The 23874-nt window shown below is 41.6% G+C and overlaps 2 protein-coding genes across 6 annotated transcripts in view; both read left to right on the forward strand.

Moving 5' to 3' along the window:
* SLC44A1 (solute carrier family 44 member 1) overlaps window positions 1-11992 on the forward strand; it is a 167048-nt gene extending 155056 nt beyond the window's left edge. The window contains exon 16 of the mRNA XM_037494487.2: window positions 11104-11992. Coding sequence (XP_037350384.1) covers window positions 11104-11118 — 15 coding nt within the window. The 3' untranslated portion in view covers window positions 11119-11992. The remainder of the gene's footprint in view (window positions 1-11103) is intronic.
* Window positions 11993-14983: 2991 nt separating this feature from the next.
* FSD1L (fibronectin type III and SPRY domain containing 1 like) overlaps window positions 14984-23874 on the forward strand; it is a 56772-nt gene continuing 47881 nt past the window's right edge. For 2 of the 5 annotated variants that reach the window (XM_037491466.2, XM_037491467.2), the window contains exon 1: window positions 14984-15093. In XM_037491466.2, the coding sequence (XP_037347363.1) occupies window positions 15040-15093 (54 nt within the window). In that variant the 5' untranslated portion in view covers window positions 14984-15039. Of the gene's footprint in view, window positions 15094-19860; window positions 19995-20273; window positions 20423-23874 lie in introns of those variants that run through there. The other 3 variants (XM_037491468.2, XM_037491469.2, XM_054688642.1) reach the window with 2 other exon arrangements.

Below are 23874 nucleotides of genomic sequence, written 5' to 3' on the forward strand. Positions count from 1 at the left end.
ATGCAGGACCCCTGGATCTGGATGGAATCCCCCCTATTGCTGTAGCACCCCAGTATTTTGCAGGAAGGGAGGGGAGGGCCTCTTTTGACACGGAGTTAGAGTCTCAGCACTATCAAGCTAGCACCAGCCATTATGGCACGAGTTAGATTCCCAGCCAGGGAGCTAAACCACATGGTGCAGCAGACCTCTCCTGACTTGCCCGCTGCTCCCCTCAGCAGTGTGCTTCAGTCAATCTGCCTGTTCTCTTCCCCACTCTGTCTCTGTCTCTGGTGAATCCTCTCACCCCCCGTACCTCTGACCTACACCCCAGTTCTTGTATGCATAAATAAATAAAAATAAATCTTAAAAAAAAGAGAGAGGAAAGGAGAACTGTCATATTTTACTTCTTGTTTGAGTACTAGGAAGAGGCGAGAAGTCAAAACACTAAATTAAGTAAAAGTCATGGGCAATGGTTACTTTTTATTACTTACAGAATATTGGCCCCCTGTTGGGAATGGGAAATTAAAATTACTACAACATACTTTAATTTGTCCTGGTGCCATGAATGCATGGTGGGATATGAGGAGAGTTACAAAGACTTTCTTTTATTCCAAAGCAGTCTACAAAATGCCCAAACATTGAACTAATTATAGTCACACATACAGGTACATGTTTCCCTGCTATCTGAAAGTAGAACTATGGTTTGGTAGGCTATTTTGAGAGTCTGGAAATGCTAACATTACAATTCATTTACATGTTTGTTTGTTTGTTTGTTTTTGGTATTTCCAAACCTCAGAAGAACCTACCAAATCATATCAAAAAGATACATTATACTTCCCGATAGTGGGGAAAACATGTATATAGCATGATTTTGATAAATAAAAGCTATTCCACAAATTTTGAATAAACATACAAATACTCAGAATTCCAAAGTTTTGACTACATCATCTATTTTAAAAAGACAGATATTAAACCCTTTTGAAAATCATTTTATTTTCACTTTTTTTGCACTATAAAATGATACCTGGAGATGGTTCCTCTAGTCTGATGATAAAGCAAAATGCATTCATATTTTATGAATCAGATGTGCTAGAATGGCATGTGCCGCTTTAGGGAAAGCTACCATGTATGAAAACTTACTAGGTGAAAGCTACTGTTATGGGCTTGTATGTATTCTCTCTTCAAATCATGGGACCAAGATTGTTATTTCCATTTTAAAGATAAGGACACAGTGACTCAAAGATTTAAGCAATTGCCAGAGGTCAGAGAGTCTCTAGCAAGTTACTTTAGTGGGTACTGGAGCCACAGCCATGGAGAGCTCTGGATTGCAGAGCTGTGTGTATGATGGCCCATGTGCCAAGAAGACGGCGACACTCAGTCAGGTCTTGCATTAGGGGTACAACCCTCCAGGAATCTGCTTTTTTAATTCCTTTGGCACGTAGGTGCATTACCATTATCTCCCAGCTTTACAGAGAGCCCAGGTCTTCCAATGACTAGCAGTAAGTGTGGTATTATACATGCCAAAGTCTTTTACTAAGTGTGGGTCAATAGGAGAAAAATAGTGTTGTTAGTTTGAACTTTCCAGACTGAGTTACAACAATAAGGAAGCCCACAGTGCATGTTTTTCCTTGAAGTCAGAATCAAATCTAGCAACTTGCTTGGCTCAAGCCAAGTCCTGTGAAATTTGCTCTCAAATCAAGAGGTGGAGGCGGCTCTTGTATGCACAAAGGGGCCCTCACTCCGGGGAGCACCAGCTCTGGCCTTGTTTATGGCTCCATCCTTCTCTATCAGCTGCCATAAAACAGACCGCGGACTAGGGCAATCCTACCTCAAAGCCTGGAGAGGCGATGTGGGCATTGACTAACAGGGTAAAATTTTGTATTTTAAAAGTTCAGTGTAAAATGATTCCCTCTAAATTATAGTTCCTTGCAGCAAAGTCTGGTCTCAGTGCCTTATTTGTGTCTACACAAATTTAAACATTTTTTCGCCAAATTCTCAGAATAGCATCGCCTACCTCAATGAAGAAGGAATTTTCACCCATTGGCCTAGTGTCCAGAGCTAAAGAAGAAGTTTGTGTGTAGGCTTTCCAAGTCACACACTTCAAAATTCTGGAATCTTCCATAGCTCTTCCTTCACCCTATCACCTCCCAGTCCCCAACAAAGAATAAAGCTAATTTATCTCAGGCCCTGTGTGGGTTACAGAAGGTACTTGACTAAAGGTTAGTTACTGAATGAACAAAGGAAAAGTGGGAGGAAGGGAAGGGAAAAAAAAGGAGGAAGACTTAGAAATTGCAGATTTAAAATCTACCCTATTGTCATCAGAGTGAGGAAACGGCTCTTTTAAAGGTTATATGGAATGAATATGAAATGAATGAATATGAAAAATGTAAAGAATGTGCACATCTTTTAACACAGCAATTCCATATTTAGAAATCAGAATGTGTGAAAAGATTTTGCTACATTTGTTCCTAATTATAAACCCTAGATTTGTTCCTAATTATAAAATACTGCAACCAAACAAATGTCCAACATTAGGGAATCCGGTCAATGAATTTCCATACATCTACCCCTAATCTTCTCCTGGTCTCTCCTGTGTCAGTAAAGAGCTCCACCATTAAATCAGTTGCTCACGCTGGGAACCTAGAATCATTCTTAAATTTCTCTCCCTCTCTTTCAACTTGTCATTTCAAGTTCTCTCACTTTCAAAAGCTACAGGGAGTCATCTTATAAATGTACTGACTTAAACAGGCAATAGATGCCATTGTGTACATATTGTAAAATTTTCTTTCCACCCTCCCTCCACCCCCATCCACGATTAGCAGTCGAGGACAGAGATAACTTCTCAAAGTGTGAACAGTGTCCATCCTATAATGATCCAGGATGAATTCTGCTACTTCTGAAAAGTCAGTCTTTTCATACCCACTGATGACCAAGGAGTCAGAATAAGATTTAATAATGGGTTCCAGCCTTTGCATCTCTGCATTACATTCTTTAGAAAGGGAGAGAGTACACCCTGCATTTTCTTCTTCTAACATCAGCATTATGTTTAGAACAGGACAACTTACAACTGGAAGCCCCTCCTATCAAGAACTACTACATCTTACTGTCAATGACTCACTGTTCCTACTTATATAAACTATATTAAAATTTTTACTTATTGGAACAGCTCTCCCAGAGTAAAATCTGTTGGACTGCTTCCCAGATTTGAACTCTCACTTTGATTATCATTGAGATTTTATTTCCAGTTAACACTATCAAAGCAAAAAGTCAACATCTAAAGAATATATGAACACTTTCAAGGGATTACTCACCATGGGTACAGATGAAACAGTTCATTCAAGTAGCTGGGTAAGTGGGTGTTGATGACTCCATAACATCATGAAAAATGAAATTAATTTAACTGACAACCATAAAGAAACATGAACAAGGAAGTATTGGAAAACAAAGATATGAAACTATATATATAAAGTACTATGTTTTAGATGACTTAAGAGGTTTTTCAAGGTTAATTTTGACCAGATGCAATCAGTTCTACTGGAGCATCAAGACCCTCGCTATTGCCCTCCTCCCTTCCTACCCCTTCCACAGGGCAAGAAGTCTACAGGGTTTAGGGGATGTGCATCTCCAATGTCCATTTCCTCCCCTGAAGACCTCAATGGAGAATCCCAGGACACTCACCACCACACTCATCACCACCCCCATCCTCACCCACTCACCAAACAAGGCCTATATGGGTCTCTTCTCCAAGGGATTCTGGCTGTGGCAGGTGGAGTTCATGGAGCTAGAATTAATGGATTTGGGTATCCACAGGTGAGTGTGAAAGTCTCCATAAGGCATGAACTGGAGCATGGGGTGGGAAGAGAATGGGAGATGGGTCTTCTACTTGTCCTCGCTTCAGCCCCTGCAAATGTTAGCAGTCATACTGTTGGGGAAACAGTATGTCCTGAATGAACTCTAGCCACTGATGTTTTATGGACTCTACCACCACCTCCATGCCAGAGAGATCCCAGGAACCAAGGGCTACAACTTCCGTAATGCTAAAGCTAAGTTATACAACTTACAAATTCAAAATAAAATCTTAAATCCTGGAATATGTAATACACCACTATTTCCACAAGGTGGCAATATCACAGCTAATAAACAGCCGTGGAGCCGGGTTACTCCTTGTATTGCCTTATTCCCAAGGTTATTTTGTGGTATGTTTGATCTTTGATATATGGTGATATTTACATTCCTTTTAAACCCCTAAAATGTAATATATTTTATTGTTCTTACTTTTTAATTATAACTTAAATAATTTCCGTGACTAGGCAAATATGATTTGAGGGAAAGGTTTTTTTTTACATTTCTGTAATACTTTCTGTATTTTTCAATATTACTTAAATTATTCAACAATAATTATATATATTTAAGGAAAAGCAGTAAAGATGTTTCCAGAAAAAGTACATATCTCAACATAGAGATTAATCATCATCCGAGATTTAGAGTTCATTGCAAACAGCAAAAACATCAATCAGTCTTAAATTTGTAAATGCAGAGAGGCCTTCTAGGCTCCCTGTTAAGGTATGTCTCTCTTCCTTCATCATCGTGCTGTGGTTTCTTGTACCAGTTTTGTTTGCTGTAGTTTTAGATTCTACTTTCACATCTGTGAGGGCAACTCTCTACATTAATCTTCATTTTGAAATTTTACTTAGCAGCTCTTGTCCATAATTCTTCCAGATGAAATGTACATTCACTTTAGACCCTTCCAGTTGTCTACCTGCCACTTCTCCTTGGATTTTCTAATAAGCAGGTCAAACCTAATATTCCAAAACCAAACCCCCTTCCCTGGCAAATAACATTTCCCTTCCCTTTGCTGAGAATGAAAACCATAATGATCCTTGGCCACTCTGATACCCCACAGGCAGTCCACCAGCAGAGCTACTGAAATACAGTGCTGGGGGAGAAGAGGGTGAGACAGGAGAGGTCTGCTGTGCCATGTGGGTAGCTCCCTGGCCAGGGATCGAACTCATGCCTCAGTGGCTAGTGATAGCTTGATAACACTGAGGCTTTAATCCCTCCACCAGGAGGGAGGCCCACATGGTTATTGTTTTTAACATTTTTAGAAACTGCCAGACTATTTGACACAGGAGCTACACCATTTTATGTTCCCAGCAGCAAGGTATGGCACTCCCAACGTCTCCACTCCAAGGTATGGGAGTGCCATACCTTGCTGCTGGGAACATAAAATGGTGTAGCTGCTGTGTCAAATGTTTATTCCCCATTTGTACATCCTCTTAAGAGAAATGTCTACTCACATGCTTTTTAAATTGGGTTGTTTGTCTCTGTGTTGTTGAGTATAGTTCTTTATTCTACACTCTAGATCCTCATGCTTCCTGGAAACTAGACTTCTATCAGATATTTGATTTGGAAATATTCCTCCCATTACATCCATTTTATTTTTCCTTTCTGTTTTTTGAAGCATAAAAAGTTTTTAATATTAATGAAGTCCAATTATCTTTTCTTTGACTTTTTTGGTTGTTATTTATAAAAACTGCTGCTTAATCCAAGAGTCAGCCCAGTGTTCTCTTCTCAGAGTTTGAAAGTTTTAACTCATGAATTTAAACTTTTGTCTATCTTGAGTTAATTCTATACATGATGTGAGGTAAGTATTCAACTTTTATTTTCAAGTATGGATATTCAATTGTCTCATGACCCTTTGTTGAAAGACTGTTCTTTATCCTTCTCTGTCAATAATTAGCTAGTAGGCCCAATATCTTGTTAGAGGTAACAAAGGCCACTCCTTGTTAAAGGTAATAAAACCTTATCATCTATGTTTAATAAAATGCTTGTCTTTCTGTTCTACTTTGTATATGGTAGAATATTAGTGAGGAAGAGGAGGCATCTGGAGGATTGCATAAAATTTATCCAAAATGATATTAAATATTAACAAGCAAGTTATAAAGAAGGGAAAAGACAATGATCTCTTAAGCCCAGAAGTTTTGTCCTCCTATCTTTGGGATCAGAGCTTTGTTGCAATACAGTCTGTCAGAATACCTAAAGATTGCTCCCTAACTTCCTGTTTATTGGTTCCAAAGAGCCTCGGGTGGCATGCTGTAGTTTGTGTCTGGTAATGTTCAATCTTGATGACAGGCGGAACAAGAATCATAACCCTGCACCCTAGAACAAAGATGACGTTTTGCTTAGCACGATTTCTGTTACAACACATTAAGGCAAACCCAGAAAGACAGCCTAGATTTCTAAATTAAATTATTCCCTTTTTAGGTTGCTTAAAACTGAGCCTTCCATTTTTCATGACGACTCCATTAAGTGAGAGAAAAGGCAAGTCACAGATTAGGGAAAAATGATATTTGCAAAACAGAGTGGATAAAGGGCTCCTAGCCAAAATTTAAGAAGAACCTCTTTAAATCAATAAAAAAAGAGAACCCAAGTAGGTAAAAGACTTGACTAGTCTCTGTACAAAAGAAGATAGTCAAATCTCCAATAAGCTTATAAAACTGTGCTTAGGGCCTCCCTGGTGGCGCAGGCAGTTGAGTGCCACACTGTGAAGCTGTCTGCAGCCTTTGCAGCGTGGGTTCAATCCTGGCCGACCTGCGAGAATCCCACATGGCGAAGCAGAACTCTCCTGTCTCACCCGTTGCTCCCCTCAGCAGTGTATTTTTTCAATCTTCCTGTTCCTTGCTGTCTCCAGTGAATCCTCTCACCCTCCCGTGCATCTGGCCTGTACCCCACTTCTTGTATAAAAATAAATAAATCTTTAAAAAAATAAAAAAATAAAATGGTGCTTAACCTTCAGTTATCAGGGACATACAAATTAAAATCATGATGAGATGCTACTACCCAACCAATAGAATAGTTAAAATTAAAGGTATTGACTAGGTTGTAGCCAACTGTAGTCCAACTCTCATGCTGCTCCTGGGACAATACAAGCACACTGGAAACTTGTTTGGCTGTGTAATTAAGACTAAAAATAGATGTAAATCCTAAGATCCAGTGTATGTACTCCTGTACTCAGCAGAAATACATGTACATATGCACCAGGAGACATGTTCAGAAATGTTCATGAAAGCATTATTCGTAAGAGCCAAAAACTAAAACAACTTAAATGGCTACAACAGCTGAATGGATAGATAAATTGTTGTAAATTCATATATTATCATACTACACAGAAATGGAAAAGCGAATTAAAGCAAACTTGAAACATAAATAAATCTTACAAATATAACATTGAGCAAAAAGCCAGACACAAAAGATTAGATGCAACGTGACTCCATTTAAAATTATGTGTAAGAATAAGTAAAGCTAATCTCTGGCAAGAGAGCTCAGAATAGTGTTTACTTTGGGAAGTGCTTTCACTGGGAGAAGGCACTGGAAATAGCCTATATGTCTGTATTGATGTAGTATTTTGGTAGATATCAGCATGAAAATTCATTTACCACCTATGCTTGTACATTTTATTATACTTAAATTAATTAAGATTTCCAGACACCATCCTCTGTTGTATGAAGTTAATCAACTACCAGTAGACGCTATACTTTACTTATATTTGTTCTTTTAAATGATATTTTAAAATAAGAGGAAAATTAAATGTAATGTCTTCTGGATGGGATCCTGGAGTAGAAAAGGATGTTAGAAAAACTAATGAAGTCTGAATAAAGTATTAATCACTATGTACCAGTGTGGGTTCATTAGTTCTGATAAATATACCACAGGGATGTGAATGTTAAGAATAATGGGCGGGGGCCTCTCCCTGGTGGCGCAGGGGTTAAAGTCTCAGCGTTATCAAGCTATCTCCAGCCACTGCAGCATGAATTCAATCCCCACATGGCGCAGCAGACCTCTCTTGTCTCACCTGCAGCTCTCCTCAGCAGTCTTTTGGTGGATTGGCCTGTTCTGCTCCCCACTCTGTCTCTGGTGAATCCTCTCCCCCTTCTTCACCCCCCCATCTCTGGCCTACACTCCAGCTCTTGTATGCATAAATAAATAAAAATAAACCTTAAAAAAAAGAATAATAGGGAGAATTATAATAGGGCTCTATGGGAACTCATTATCTTTGTATCTTTTCTGTAAACCTAAAACTGTTCAAAATTTTAACATTTACTTAAGTTTAATAAAGCAGGCGGGGGCCTCCCTGGTGGCACAGGCGGTTGAGCACAGCCCTGTGAAGCTGTCCGCAGCCTCTGCTTAGCACGATTTCTGTTACAACACATTAAGGCAAACCCAGAAAGACAGCCTAGATTTCTAAATTAAATTATTCCCTTTTTAGGTTGCTTAAAACTGAGCCTTCCATTTTTCATGACGACTCCATTAAGTGAGAGAAAAGGCAAGTCACAGATTAGGGAAAAATGATATTTGCAAAACAGAGTGGATAAAGGGCTCCTAGCCAAAATTTAAGAAGAACCTCTTTAAATCAACTACCAGTTTGATCCCCAGCCCTTCAGGGAGCAACCCACATGGTGAGGCAGACCTCTCCTGTCTTGCCCGCTGCTCCCCTCAGCAGTGTGTATCGGTCAGTCGGCCTGTTCTAGTCCCTGCTCTGTCTCTGGTGCATCCTCTCACCCTCCCGCGCATCTGGCCTGTACCCTGGTTCTTGTATGCATGAATAAATAAATCTTAAAAAAAAAGCAGGCGGAAAGTACTTTTATCTCAGTCTTGGACAAATCACACGTTGCCATAAGGCAAGAGTTCAGCCACAGACAGTAACTATGCACCAACCACTGTTCAGATGTCTGTCTAATCATAGGTCTGTAATTTTTGAGGTGATAGGGGAAAAAATCATGAAAGTTGAAACTGCACATCAGAATAAGTACAATCATAAAACATAGAACTGATAAGATAGCAAAGTTGTGATAAAGTGGTGCTAGAAAAGAGGAAGCCGTTGTGGTGCCTTGAGTGAGGAGCTGATGCTGTGAGAGCGATGATTTAGGATTGATTCAGTCAGCAGTTTGAAAAATCAATTGAAGTTGAGGAGAAACCTGAGGCAGGGAGATCAGATAAAGAGGCAATAAAGTCACAATGAAATGAAATGAAAGTCTCAAGACTGAAACTCTGAAATAGAACTTATGGCAAGTGTTTCAAACCTAAACCTGTGTTAAGTACCTGGGCACAAGCAGACCCTACTGTGGCTCAGAGAACATTAGTCTGTCTCTGTTAATCATTGGGGTTTTTTGGTTTTTTACACTGATATTTCAATGATATGCTTTCATTCAGAGGTAATCTACCTCAGGGAATGTCCTCAGTGAGCCTATCAACACATGGCTAACCAGAAATCACCGTTAGATACTTGAACTACTTCATGTCCATTTGTTCCAAGTCCAGGCACTCCTGGAGTCTTGTCAGCACTCTAACTTGTCACCTCTGCTTGTCCTGCGGTGGCCCTATGCTGTTTGATAGTCAAGTTTGAGTCAGTTCCTTTTTCTATTTTTAACCCATCCTATTGATTTTGCTTAAAACTTTTAAATTGGAAATGATTTTAAACTTAGTAGAAAAGCTACAGGAATAAGAAAAGCACTCAGAACACAATCGACTCTTATACCTATTGGCAAACATCTCTCCCTTTCTATAGATGCATATTTTGTATATATGTATTTTTTGTATTATCTGTGTACTCTTGTATGAATGTATGTAACCTAGTAACCTATAACCATTAGCGAGCAATTTGCTTACATTGTGGTCTTTCAGTCCTAAGTACTCCAAGAAGTATTTCCTAAGAATAAAACTATCCTTTAACAAAACCACAGTACAGCTGTTAACTTTGGCACATTTTTCCCTGTTTCTTTTATTGAGCTGAACTAGGGGAACACTTATTTTCCAATGTAACTGTGTCACACAAGTGAAAAATTCAGTTTCATTTTTATTGCAAGTTTTGTTTTTTGAAGAAAAACATAAAATCAGATTTTTAGATTTTTTTCTTGCTCTTTTATAACTTTGACAATCATTCATTATTATCCATACTGGTTATAGATTTTTGAAAGTGGTGACAGTTATATAGATACCCATCACATTTGTTTGTTATCTGATGAATCTTTGTCCTCGTTGTGTTTTCTTGACAACTGCATGTGAATACTATATGGACAGCTCTTATTCCCTTGGTCCAGAAAGTTTTGTTGAACTTGATGTCAGTGCACACAGCTGGAGTGCCCATCTCCTTCACAGAAAATTCCCTGAGGGGCATGCTTCTTGAAGCTTACTCCATGGTTGCACTTGTGAATGACGGTGGTCACTATCTCCTTGATGACACATTGGCCCATCTCTTTGTCACCCATTCTGCTGGGCCCAGATGGAAAAGGAATAGCTGGTGGTGGTGGTGTCGAAATTAGTTTTGAGCTTGATTCTTTATGTTTATTTGACTCAGTTGTTCAGCTATTTTAAAAAGTCAAAGAACAGGGCCTCCCCGGTGTCACAGCAGGTTGGGCACAGCACTGTGAAGCTGTCCGCAGCCTCTGTGGTGCAGGTTCGATTCCTGGCTGTCCAGGGAGCTACCCACATGGAGTGGCATGTCTCTTGTCTCGCCTGCTGCTCCTCTCAGCAGTGTTTTCAGTCCGTCTGCCTGTTCTGTTCCCTGCTCTGTCTCTGGTGAATCCTCTCACCCTCCCACACCTCTGGCCAGTACCCCAGCTATTGTATAAATAAAATAAATAAATAAATCTTTAAAAATAAATAAAATGAAATATCAGAGAATCAATATTGATATCAATAATGGCAAACATAAATCTACCAGTCATTATTATGTGTCAGGCACAAAATAAGCACTTTATATTTATGAATGCATTTAATCCTTACAACAACTTTAAAGGGACACACTGTGACTATCTTCATTGTATACATGGGTAAATCTTGGCACCGAAGTAAAATAAGTTGCCCACAAATATACATCAGAGGGCTAAAATCAGGATTTGAACCCAGGCTTTCTGAGTTCAAATACCTTTCTTATTTGTTAGCCTCAATCAGTGTGTGTGTGTGTGTGTGTGTGTGTGTGTGTGTTTACCCTTCTTACATTTCACAATGTCTTCTCTATCTTCTATAAAGATGACCCCAGTTCTTTCTTATTATCGATTACTTCTCCTCTTATCGTTGTCCCCTAGGCGATAAAGCATTCATTTTCTTGATGTGTTTATTTTTCAGCTGAAGAAAAGGTGACTGATCCCATGAGCCCGGAAGAATGGACTCAGAGGAGGCTGTTTATACAAGGTTCTCCTACTCACCAGCTGTTGAGAGTGTAGATGAAGAGCAGGATCTTATTACTTCAATGGAAGTGTGTGACCATGTTCCCAAACCACCGACAGCCAAGTGGATTGGGTACAATGGGGCTGCCTAATAAATGATTAATCAGAAGCATTTGATATAAATCTGTCTTGGAGCAGTGTCTTCATACTTAATGTTGTCTTCTTATCTAGCCTTGCGTATGCTAACATGATGCCTGCTGCTTCTCACTGCTGTGCCAGTCCTGGTCTGAAGCTGGATACTAGTACAGTGGATACTCTTCAGACAGTCTGGATTGGGTCTGTGTGACTGCTATTTATAGAGGCAATATGGGATAATAGCTACGTAATGAGTGCCTGTTCCATGCCAGTCATTGGGCTGGGTGCTTTACAAACATTTAATCCTCACAAAAGCCCTTCAGGTTGTGTCTATTATCTTCATTTGCCCAAAGGCAATTGAAGGTTCAGACAGGCTGTGTGCTGAATATGAGGTCACACAGCTGGCAGAGTCAGAGATCAAATTGAGATCTAAATCCAAAGTCCCTCCACGTTAACATGCTGCTTGCCTCTCATTGCTCTGGAGATAATTAGCTCATTATATCATCACTGGATTCCCTCATATAGTGTTGGGGACTGTAGTGTATGTTTATGGGAAGTATTTGAGAGGGAGGATGGAGGAGTCTTTAGTGAAGAATCGCAGATTTATTTTCTAAGAAAAATAACAATGTTCTTTTAGATCAGAGGTTGATAAACTGTGGCCTGTGCGTCAAATCTCACCCCCAACCTATTTTTGCAAATAAAGTCTTTTGGGAACACAGATACACTGGGTCCTTTATGTTTTGTCCGTGACTGATTTCTCTTCATAATGGCAGAGCTTCATAGTTGTAACACAGACCATATCATCTGGAAAGCCTAAAATACCGACTCTGACCCTTTCCAGAAAAATTTTGCTGACCCCTGTTCTAGATGACTTAGAAAAAAGCCAAAAGTTTTCATTAAGGCCAATTTATTATTTATTTATTTTTCTCTGACTGAAAACTTCTTGAAGTTTTGCAATGCTGAGATAATCACTGTCCTCTAATGTGGGTGGTGGGGATGGGGTAGGGGGCTGCAGGGGTCTAACTTGGGAAGAAAGTGCAGGGCAGGGAGCAGAAGGAAGAGGTCTGGACCCCTGTGTCCCCAGTCAACTCCTCACCCCAGATTTATCCCACTCAAGTCCTTCTATCTCTCCTGCCAAATCGAGTTTCCTAAAATAACTCTTTGCTCATAAATTTGTAAGTGTCTTCCCACGCACAGCATGCTCAAGTCCTTAAACCCTGACCTTAAATTCTGGGACCATAACAGCCTCTCCTTGCTAAATTCTCTCTCCATGTCCTTTCCACACACCCCCTGCCCCCCCCTTTATAGTGCATAAAAATAAGAAGTCAGGCCAAATTTGAGTTTATATTTCAAAACCAATTTACTTGTCTTTGACTTGATTTTATATAAGCAAAAAAGCAGTATAATACCTGTAGGTGGTGCATTTATTAACAGGAAGCCAGGCTGAGCTTTTGTAGATGATGCCACTTCACATGAAACAATATTATAAACAAGAAAAAATCATAAATGTATCAGTTATCTTTCTACAGTAGACATTAGCCAACTATAGGTAGAATAAATATTCTCATTAAGAATTTTTAAATTGGGCCTCCCCGGTGGCGCAGCGGTTGAGCGCTGGGTTGCGAAGCTGCCCGCAGCCTCTGCAGCGCCGGTTCATTCCCGGCTGCTCCCCAGCCACTGGTGGAGGGTCCCGCATGGCGCGCAGACCTCTCCTGCTGCCCGCTGCTCCCCTCAGCAATGTACTTAAGTCTGCCCACTCTGCTCCATGCTCTGGCTCTGGTGAATTCTCTCACCCTCCCGTGCTTCTGACTGTACCCAGTGCTTGTATAAATAAATAAATAAATAAATAAATCTTTAAAAAAAAAAAAGAATTTTTAAATTATTTTTAAATTGCAGTGTCATAAGCTCTCTCCCACATTGCTGTGCATTTTCCATAAAGATAATTTGTCGTGGCTACAGAATACTCTATCTCCTAATACCTTGCCAATATTTGGGCATTTAAGGTTGTTATTAATTTCATCTCATATCTATTCCTGGAGTTGTCATTGTTTCCTACCTTTGCTAAGGCTGTTTTTTTGACTTGGGAAGGATCCCATCTTCCCTTCCTAACTGCTTATCTTAAGTCCTACCCTTCCATTTTAAGTTCTGTCCCCCTCCCCTTTCAAGCTACTATTACTATGGAAAAGTTTAGATTAACCTTCTGAATGAGGGGTGGATATCAAGAGACTTATTTCCCTAGGAAGTGTCAACATCATGCCATCTGGACCAACAGCAGCAGCATTGCAGCATCAAAGGGGTCACAGACACTATTATTTCCTGGTGTGGTACTCAAGAGAATGGTTTGTTTTAGAAATGGCAATAAATGGGTAATAAAGAGTATGTACTTTCTACATGTTAGGTATTATTTGAGCACTTTACATACATTGCCATTTATCTCCGTGACAAGTGAGTGTTGTTAATACTCTCATTTCACAATAAGAACACTGAGGTACAGAGAGGTTAAGGCATTGCCCAAGGCCACACAAATGGTAGATATGGTCTTTGAATTCAATCAGTTTGGTATCAGTCTGCGTATTTAGCTAATGAAATAAAAGAACAGTCATTCACTATGGCCTTTGACCTCCCTAGTCTCAATCACCCAGCCTCAATCTGGCCCATACCATTTTCAGAGTATGTGCAGAAGGAGAGGGACTGCTGAGTGATGTTCTTATTGTTCTAGAAGGCACCTCCATAAAAGGGGAAGGAGCACTGAAGAACAGTGAATAGGTGCCATTTTCCCTGCCCCCACCTACCTGAAGCTGCTTTGGAAGCTGCTTTGGTATGTCCCAGCATTCCAGAACCAGATTTCCCAAAGGGGGGGGGGTAGTTGGGAAGGAGCAATTTGGGTATATAAAGAAAGGTAGAATGAGGAAGGGGGAGGAACTTGGAGGAGATACATAGAAAAGAGACGTGTAGAAACTCTTGGAAGAAATAATTGGAAAATTTCAGGTGGATGACAGATACATGGGGAGATTGCTCCTGGTCCTTGTCAAAGGAAATGGCAGCCATTATCTTGACTTCATGTTCAGTTATACAGTACATTTTGAATTTTGAGTCTTTCTTTCTACCCCAAGAGTCTGGGACCTGTCTAATTCCTTTCTTACAGTTCCCTCCCAGAAAGTACTCTGGACTTGTAGCAAGCTTTTGGGCCTCAGTGGCTCTGCTTTGAGCCATGCATATTTGGCCTGATATTTGCCCATGAGGGGATGGGTGATTTTCAGAGTTTCATTAAGAATATCCTTTCATCTTCCCTCTGTATGCACACTGATTCTATTAAAAATCTTTAATATTAAGGCTATGCTCTTTTGCCTTTGTGTGCACAGATGGCTGAATCACTTTCAGAGAGTATACCCCTCAACAGTTTGGGGTTCCTGATTGCCCCGGTTTACATGCTAACATTATTAGGAGCAGTGAGTCTGTTGCTCTGTGTCAGAGGGACCTAGCTAAGACTCACCCTCCTTTCACAGGGAGGATATCAACAGATAGATGAATTTGCTGTGTTCTTGGTCATTCTCTGAACATTATGAGTACAGAGGAGTTTTCACAGTTAAGGCAGAATATGAACAAAACCCTCACTTATTGTCCACAGTGTCTAGCAGAAAACAGACCATCACACAAGGGGGAGATATTGTGACATAGTAACATCACAGTGGCTTGGGCTCAGTTACCTGCCCTCTCATCCCCTCTCTTCTCACTCCCAGAAGGAGTGGGGCCTTTTACAATGGATCCTATGAGAATGGGGATGCGAAGAAGAGATTTAGAAGACATCCCAGAGGTGAGGGTAATTTCAAAGCACAGTCAGAAAAAAAATGAATAACTATTGACCTCTAGTTTGCAGAATGATAGAACCTCAGGGTTTGGAAAGATGTTAAAGTTTCTCTTCCAGTGCCTGATCCTACTAGGACAGCTCTGCCATGCAAATGCTCAGCTTCTTCTTCGATACCTCCACTGATAGAGACCTCACTATCAAACAAATTCCATTCCAGCTCTGTAAGGTTTTGTTAGAAAGTTGGATTTTTTTGTTGAGGGGAAATCTGTTGTTCTGTAGCCTCTACCAGTTGGATCTAATTATATCTGTGGAATGCTAGAGAATGTCAGCTTCCTCTTCCACACAACATCCCTTGAGAGATTTGAAGTAAATGCCATGTTCTCCCTAAGTTTTTCATCTGCAGACTAAAATACTCACAGGTGCTTTTAACATCTCCCACATGATTTCCAGGTCCCTTACCAATAAGATCTGTGTCCACCAACCACTTCCTGCTTTCCTTAGAATTCTTCAAATGTGGGGTAGATCATCCCAAGGAAGTCAGCCCACATCAGACAGAACCATGCTTTCACTTTTATGACAATTATAGTGCATATATATATATATATACATACATATAGTGTTTTTTATATATTTATATAAAATGATTTCCTGGCCTCAGAAACTAATGTTATGAGTTCCAAGGGATTTCCAGGACTTCGGGGAAGTTTGGGTTTTAGTCAGAAGAGGGCAGGGAATAAAATTAGTTAGGTTATATGGCTGGGAAGAGATGACAAGTGATAATATTTTTTGAATGCTTATTACATGCCACTGTGCTAAATACTTAACATGAATTATCTCATTTAATCCACTCAACAATTCTGGCAGGTGTTATGTTGCCTATTTCCCAACCAAAGAAGCTGGGGCTTAGAAGAGCTCAGTGCTCTCCTCAACTAGGTGGCATACACTAAGACTCAGCCCAGATATTGAGAGGGCACCCTGGGGGAAGATCTGGGGTTACAACAAAGAAAAACATCTCACCAGAGATTATACTTCAGGAAAGACAGGTATAACAGTGAATGGGGGTTCAGAGGTGAGAATAGGACTTCTCAGTCCCCCAAAAATTGAGAGGGGGGAAAAGTCAAACTAGAATGCCGCAGGATAACATGCAAGGGAATAATAACAGTAACAGTTGTTAACAACATAGTAAACCAGGCATTTTGCATACTTAATCTCCTTTAATCCTCACAACCATCCTAACCAGGAATTACTATTAGAATCTCTATGTTACAGATGAGGAAATTGAGGCTTATAGAGGTTAAATCACTCACTGAAGGCTACACAGCTGGTAACAGGAAGTGGTAGTGACACTCTTTCCAGTCTCTCCCAAGAGACTGGAAAGCCCAGAACTTATGAAGGAACTCAGGGCTAAAGGTAATGCCTGACAGGAGAGGACAGAGAACCTGGTTTTGGAAAAGACAATTTTGCCAGACTCTACATCAATAGTGCCAACACTGAGGCTATTTTAACTTAAGATTTCCTCAGAAAGGCAGTCCTAGAGGCCCAGAAATGTCAATCAACTCACTCAGAATCAGAAATCGAAGAGTTAAAACACCATCTGTTTTTATGCCTCTGTAGTTTCTTTTTACCCCTTAGTAATTTGCTTTCTCTTATTAGTTGAATGGTTCTCAAACATTGGAAATGCCTAGAGGATATGTTAAAACACAGATGCGAGGGCCCGACACCCAGAGTTTCTATTTACTAGGCCGGGGGTTGAGGCCTGAGAATTTGCACTTCTGATGTTACCAGATGATGCTGATGCAGCTGGTTTGGGGATTATATTTGAGAACTACATAATTTTTAGTTTATTAGTAAAGCTACTTGGGAAATGTCTAAACTGGCTTAGCTGTGAAAAGTTAAGTACAGACAAAGCAGAGGATGTACCCTTAAGCTAAAAGCACTGGGAGTGGCTTTGGGGGTGCCCTGCCTGCTAAGGGACTGGTCTGGGAGAGTCTTAATGGGCTGGGGAAGATAGAAGTCACAGCCAGAAGAAACTAGCTATTCCTGGTTGGGTAGAAAGCGGACAGCTCACGGTAAGCTGGGCAAGGGAGACAGACTAGCCAAAGAAAGAGATCTGGTGAGGGCAGAAGTCAAATGGGGTAGAGTTCTTGTCAAGAGCCACAGCTCCTGGCTGGGCTGCAGGAGCCAGCGTGGAGATGAGGAAGCCAGGAGCCAGGAGTGAGATCCTGGGATTTGGCCTTGTGGTACAGCCTGGCGATCACATTTCAGCTGCAACTCACTGTCTCCAAAACCTCTCTCGGCCTCCTACTCTGATTATGTCCACAGCCTTAAAGTGCCCAGGAGTTGTCCTTTGACAAGTAGTGAGGTGAGGTCTTCGCAGCAGCAGAATTGGGGACAGCCGCTTTTTCCTCTTGGTGGTGGGTACCACAGTACTAGGCATGGAAAGCCAATAGTTGGGTGGTGTGACCTCTGCAGCTGTCCAATAGCTTGGCTGCATTTCTTCCTCCTGGGAAAATGACTCAGCTGCAAAATGTTTCTATACAGAGAAAGGGCTGGTATGTACGGATGTGGCTGCAGCAGTGCCCCAGGGGCTGAGTGCCTGTCTGTCCCCCCTGCTCTATGAAAGCAGAACAGCTTGGATAGATGGTTCCTTCCCTTGGTACTAAGAGAGGGGGCACCTTTCTACAGGACTGAATGCCATTACTCTTTTCAGCTGACAGGAGAAAAACTGGGTATAGACTCTCCCTGAACTTCAAGTATTACCTACTCAACCAGCTGTTGTTTCCCCTTTTGTGCCATCCATTCTGTTTCTTTTCTGTCCAGTTGAAAAGGATTTATTGAGTGTATACTAGGTGTTAGGTCCTGTGCTGGGGACATAGATATGGGTAAAAGAAATCTCAGTCGTCAAAGAAATTACAATATAGTTGGCGATTAGAGAACTGTAAGATAAACTGTTTGTCAAGCATAGACCTCCTTGTCTCCTCCCCGCCTCTGTATATTCTGCTTCTTCCAACTAGAATGTTCCTTCCAGAGCTTTTCATGACTCATTCTCTCACTTCTCTCAGGTCACTCCTGAGAGAGTCCTTCCCATGGAAAACGGCATCCTCTCAATTTTATGACTCCATTTACCTCATGTAATTTTACTTTATAGCACCTCTAACTATCTCACATTATTCATTTATTTTTGTCAGCCTCCCATACTAGATTTTAAGCTCAGCGAGAGCAGGACCTTATTGCTAAATTGCTTGTGGAATTGGTACCAAGATGTAAACTTCCCTTTTGTTCATTCTCTTAAGTGATTGTGTAACAGGGTGGTCCCCAGGAAAGGGGGAGGTTCCCTGCCCCACCCAAGGGAGGGTGGAGCTGAGCAGGAAGAGGAGAAGCAGAAGAAGAGACTGAGGAAGGAAGCAGGATGGAGCCAGGAGACCTGGAGAAGGCACATGGAGCCTAGAGACACGTGAAGAAACTGCGCTTGTCTTTTGGTCGTGGACTGGGTGACACAGATGTCGGTGAGACCCGTGGGGAGGTGACAATGGCAGCTTTTATCTTGATGTTGATTTTGCTCTTTTCCTTCCGGGCTTGTCCGGTTGTTTGTGACCCTTTTCTGTGGGTCCCCACTGGAAGATGCTTTAGACTTGTAGCAGGCTTTGGGGCCTTGTTCTGGGCCGATCCCATATGGATGGAGTTTTACCCACGAGGGGACGGGTAACTTTGGGTGCTTCATTTAGAAACTAGACTCTTTGCCTTTCCTGTATTGTTTCCTAGTTTTATTAAAGATCCTTCCCATTACTCTCATGTGTTTTGTGTTGATGCGGCGGATGGCCGAACCCATTTAGAATAGGCAGGTTTGTGGGGTTTGGGCTGCCCCTCTCCCTGTCCTATAACAATTGTCCAATTAAACTTTTCTGAGACTCTCGAGTCACGGAATTGGAAATGGGCTTTGTCTGCTATTTCAAGCCTACCTTTCCAAGTCTTCTAAAGTTCACACTAGTCCCTCAACTTGGACCCGGTAGGTTCCAGCTCCCTACCAGTAACTATAATTTATAGAACATTAACTATTCACTAGGCACTTCATCCTCACAGTACTCTGCAAGGTCAACATCATTTCTCTTATTTTATTGGAGATGAAAAAGGTTCAGGGAGAGACTAGCTGAAAATCACTCAGATAGCAAGGTGCCCAGGAAGGCCCTTTGGAAAAGGTCTACCAGGCTGGGGTCTGTTCACGTTCCTATAGGCCTTGCCCATGATTCCACTGCATGCCCGGCCCGGTCCTTTCCTTCTCACCACACAGCTGGGCCTGATCTAGCCCGGCTGCTCCCTCTGGCCTGTGCGCAGAGGAGCTTTAGATGCTTGAGGGATGGAGAGGAATCTGATTTATTTCCTGGGCCAGAGCTTTCCTTCCCGTGCCCTCCCCACCGCCCTGCTGCTGGCTGCCCAGTGGTCCATTCCAACTGGCAGCGACTGCGTGCGTGGAGAAAAAGGATGGGGGAGGGAGGGAGAGGTTCCTCCCATGGACCCGCGGGACGACGGGCCGAGCACGCCCTCCTCCCGCCTGCGTCCTCCGGGTACCCGACGTGCCCCCGGCCCCGACCCCATCCCTCCGGCGGCCGCAGCGCGCAGGCGCGGAGCCCTCCTCGCCCCCGCCTTCCGCGCGCCGCCCTTTCACCCTGGCAACCGCGGCGCGGCTCCGGCTACGGCGCGCGCGCGGACGGGGCGTGGACGGGGCGTGGCGGCGCCGGGAGGCGCCGGTGCGGGCTGAGGCTGAGGCTGAGGCTGAGCCTGGGGCGGCAGCGGCGGGCGGAGGAGAGCGGCGGTCTTGGGTAGCGGTCTCGGCGTGTCCGGCCTCCGTCAGCCTCCCGACGCAGTGTGGGGCCCTGCGGACCTCGCTCCTGGCCATGGACGCCCAAAAAGTGAGCGGGGGAGAGGGGCGCGGGCCGCGGGGCCCGGCTGGGGGGGGGCGTGGCGCTGGGCCCGGCGTGGTGGGCGGTGGGCGCGCCGGGCGCCCCAGGCCCGGCCAGGCTGCTGGGGCGCAGGGCGAGGCTGCTCGGCCTTCTTCCCTGGCGAGAATGAATGAGCCCCCTCCGGGCGGGCTCCTGTCCTGCCTTTGGTCCCCGGCCCTGGCTGCAGAGGAGAAAAAGGGAGCCGTCTCCAATTTTTTTTATCTATTATTTTCTGCAGTGCTTTAGGCCCCCATTGAGGGTCGCAGCCTCCCATCGTCCTGGAGCGGGTTTGTCTGTCCTCAGCGGATGAGAAAACCGAGGCATATGGGTTCACCCTGCTGAAACTCCCACCCTTTCTTCACCCAGACATCTCTTTTCGCACAATACTGGCTCCTTAGGTCGGGAATCAATTCTACTTAATACCACTCCCTCTTGTGTGACCCCCTGCAAGCCCTCCCCACCCCCGAGTTCTTCAGCAGATCTTAGGGTTTCCTATTTGTTGAACTGAATGAAAAGATGGAAGAGTTGTCAGGGTAGCAATGCCACCCTCTTTGACCAGTTGGGTGCTGCTGGTCTCAGTTACTTTAGTGGTTGTGCCGTGTGCTTTGTACTTTCCGAATAAGTTAATGAAAGGATGTGCAGAACTAGCTGTTTTAAAGAAGAAAAAAATATTTAGAGAACGTAGCCAATGTTTTGATCGAAAGCGAGTTATTAACGTTCAGTGGTAATTCTTATGTAAAATTCAAACATCCTGTTCTCTTTGTTAGATTATGGTGTAATTGTAATATAGCGCAGTATGGGAAGGAAAAATAAGAGTTATTAATAATGTAGCAGGGAAAAACATGGGCCTATCCAAGAGGCCATTCTTTTCTATTATTAGATAGAAAGCATTGGAAGGACTTACTGGAACCACATATTCTATGGTTTTGCCTGGAATTGTCTCCTTGGGGAGCAGTGGAGGCATGACGAATAGTATAGTGGTGTGTTATGTGTGGACTATTGCCATTTAACCAAAGTGCACATGGTTTCATTGTGTGGTGCATTTTCAAACCCAATTGGGCATACTTTTACATGACTATGGGTAGGCCATTTTTTAAGATTATATTTCGGGTGTTCTGAATTTGTATGGTTGTTTAAATATTTCTGCCTAAGTTTGTAAGGCACTTCACACTTTATATAACGTTTTAGATAAAAGTCATGTGATATCTGAATGGGAAGTTCAGGGCAAATGGAAGAGCAAAGACTTGGTGTCTTAGCAACTTGGGTTTCATGTTGCTATTTAGTAACTTTGTGTTCGGGAGCAAAGGACTTAACTGCAAATCCTCCTCTGCAGTGGAGGTAAGATTGTATGCTAGGGTTATTGTAAAAATGAGGTGAAGTAATTCAGAGTGAAAATATTGTGTTTTAAAGTTTACAAAGAATAAGCACAAGTGCTCTGCTATAAAGTATAATGAAAATTTATTTTAATATGGATTATTTTATTTTTTCAGGCATGCATTATCCCTCACTTTAAACAGAACTCAGGAGTTAGAGATTTTGACTTCTTAGCTATAGGGCTAAGATCTGAACTTACTTGGTTTCATTCCAAATGATGTATTTGAGTACCAGTAAGCATCAGGTGTGCCATTTGAGGTAGTGAAGAATTAGCTATTCTTTTTTATTGGCACTGATATACCTTATTTGTGATAATTTTTTCTGAGAATTAACTTTTCCATATTAGAAAATGTGTTGAAATTTATTGATGGTATTAAATAATTTTTCTAATTAGAACATTTTTATTTTGTTTTATAGAATAAAACCAGTATTTGGTGTTAATGCTCATAACCTCTTTAGTGATTAGAATTTAAGCATCCTTATGTCGTGCATTGCTACAGAATTAGTTGTGTATGTCAATAAATAATGAACTAAACTGGATATTTATTTCTCTTTAAGACAGTAAGTAGTATACCACTGGCATGACTTTTCTTTCCTGCTATAGAATTTTTTTTTTTTTTTTTTGTGGGACCCTCGCCGGCAGCCGGGGAACCAGCAGCCTCACCGCCCAGGGCTCAACCGCTGAGCCACCAGGGGAGGCCCCCTACTATAGAATGTTATAAACAGAATAGTCAGAAGAATTGTAACTTAGTGCAACAAATATGGTTAATTACTGCAAGTGGCAGAGAGATTGAATATATGCCTATTTGTAAGGCATTGGGATTTGGGCTTTGAATTATTAAGCATACTTTGGAGCCAGGTCTTCCGTCCTACTATTTATGAGCCGAATGAATTTGGGTAATTTGTTTGTGACTCTTACTTCCTCATGTACAAAATAGAGATATGAATTGTACTTAACTCAAAGGGTTATTGTGAGGATCTTATTAATTTTTAAAAATCACTTAACAGTGTCTGGCAGACATTAGCACAGTCTGTTAGGTATTGTTATTTCATAATCCCAATTTAAAAATACTTTGACCTTTCATTGATAATCTGTGTAACTATTTTTTGAGTCTGGTCTAGCCATGTTTTATCTTTGTCCTTAATTTTTTAAAAAAAATGTTTTCTGTTTTTATGTCTATAATAAATGATTTCAAATGATGGTGCCAAAAAAGTTGTTAAATCCCAATCGAAAGAGGATTGCAAGTTCTGACTCATGGGATCTGACAATAGAGGCTAAGTTAACTGGGCAGTCTTACAGAAGCTTGATGGTGGCTAGTCAGCAAATGGATTAGCTTGACCAGCTGCCTTTTTGTCTGTGAAAATAACTTGGGCTTCAGTGTTGTGTTAGCAACAGATGCTCTGTTTGAGCAGAGGAAGAAAACATAATTGCCTTGGGTATGTAAGGCATACTGTTGGATACAGAAAACCACAGTATTATTGCCTAGAAATAAACAGAGGGATTTTTGTTTATATTGAGTTTCTGGGACACTTTTGTGAACAGGATGTGTTATGGATAGGTGCCTTTCTTTGATACTCAGACCTTTTGATTATGCCCTTAAATGGTTTTAAGATAAAATCCCAAAGGTTTCTTTACTTGATCAAATGTTTATGTTCAAAGACAACATTGAAACAAATAAGACATTGCACCTTTCTAGAATCTTGGCACTTGGAATTTGATAGTTTAATTTGTTGTACAGGAGATCATTCACACATTAATAGTGGTTGCTGTTTCTAGGAAAGGTACATGCTGTAGGCATAATAAAGGTGGAGAGGAAGGGAGAAGGGATCCAACAGGAAGGATGTCTCCAAGAGCTTACTTTGTTCATTGCATGCTTTTGCCACTTTTTCCTGAGTATTTTTTATTTTTTAATTCGAAAGGGTTAGTGACAGGCTAGGCTTGCTTGTACAAGACTAGACAATCTAGAATGAGGAGATTGACCTGAGTAAGGATAGTTTTAAAACTTGACAACCTGCTGCAAAGAGCATATCTACTCTTGGCTTCTTTATCCTTTATTTCTTTCTCTACCCTGTATTTGTTCTCCTTTGTTTTCGTATCATGTCCTAGCAGTTCAAAGAATTCCACCATATCCAGATAACCCATGGTCTCATATTCAAAATTACTTACCAGTTAAAAAAGAAATCCTGGGGAAAGGAGAAATGAATTGAAATTTGAACATTGTTTTGCATCCAACATAGTTAGACTGTTTTAAATAGCTCTTATTCAGGTTGCACAGAGAAGGAAAATGAAGCACAGAAAGGTTCAGTGATTTGTTCAGTCACACAGCTAGCAAGTGGTAGTTTGGATTCACACCAGGTCTTTCTTCACAGCCCAGCCTTTTTTCATTACCATCCATCTTTCCTGAGTCTTTTGCCTTTACGTGCATGATTAAAGTAATCAAAACTTAAGATGTTAATGATAATAAACCTCTATGAA

Source organism: Talpa occidentalis, unplaced genomic scaffold (assembly GCF_014898055.3).
Source record: "Talpa occidentalis isolate TD23 unplaced genomic scaffold, MPIMG_talOcc4v2.1 talOcc4.7, whole genome shotgun sequence".
Taxonomy (NCBI): domain Eukaryota; kingdom Metazoa; phylum Chordata; class Mammalia; order Eulipotyphla; family Talpidae; genus Talpa; species Talpa occidentalis.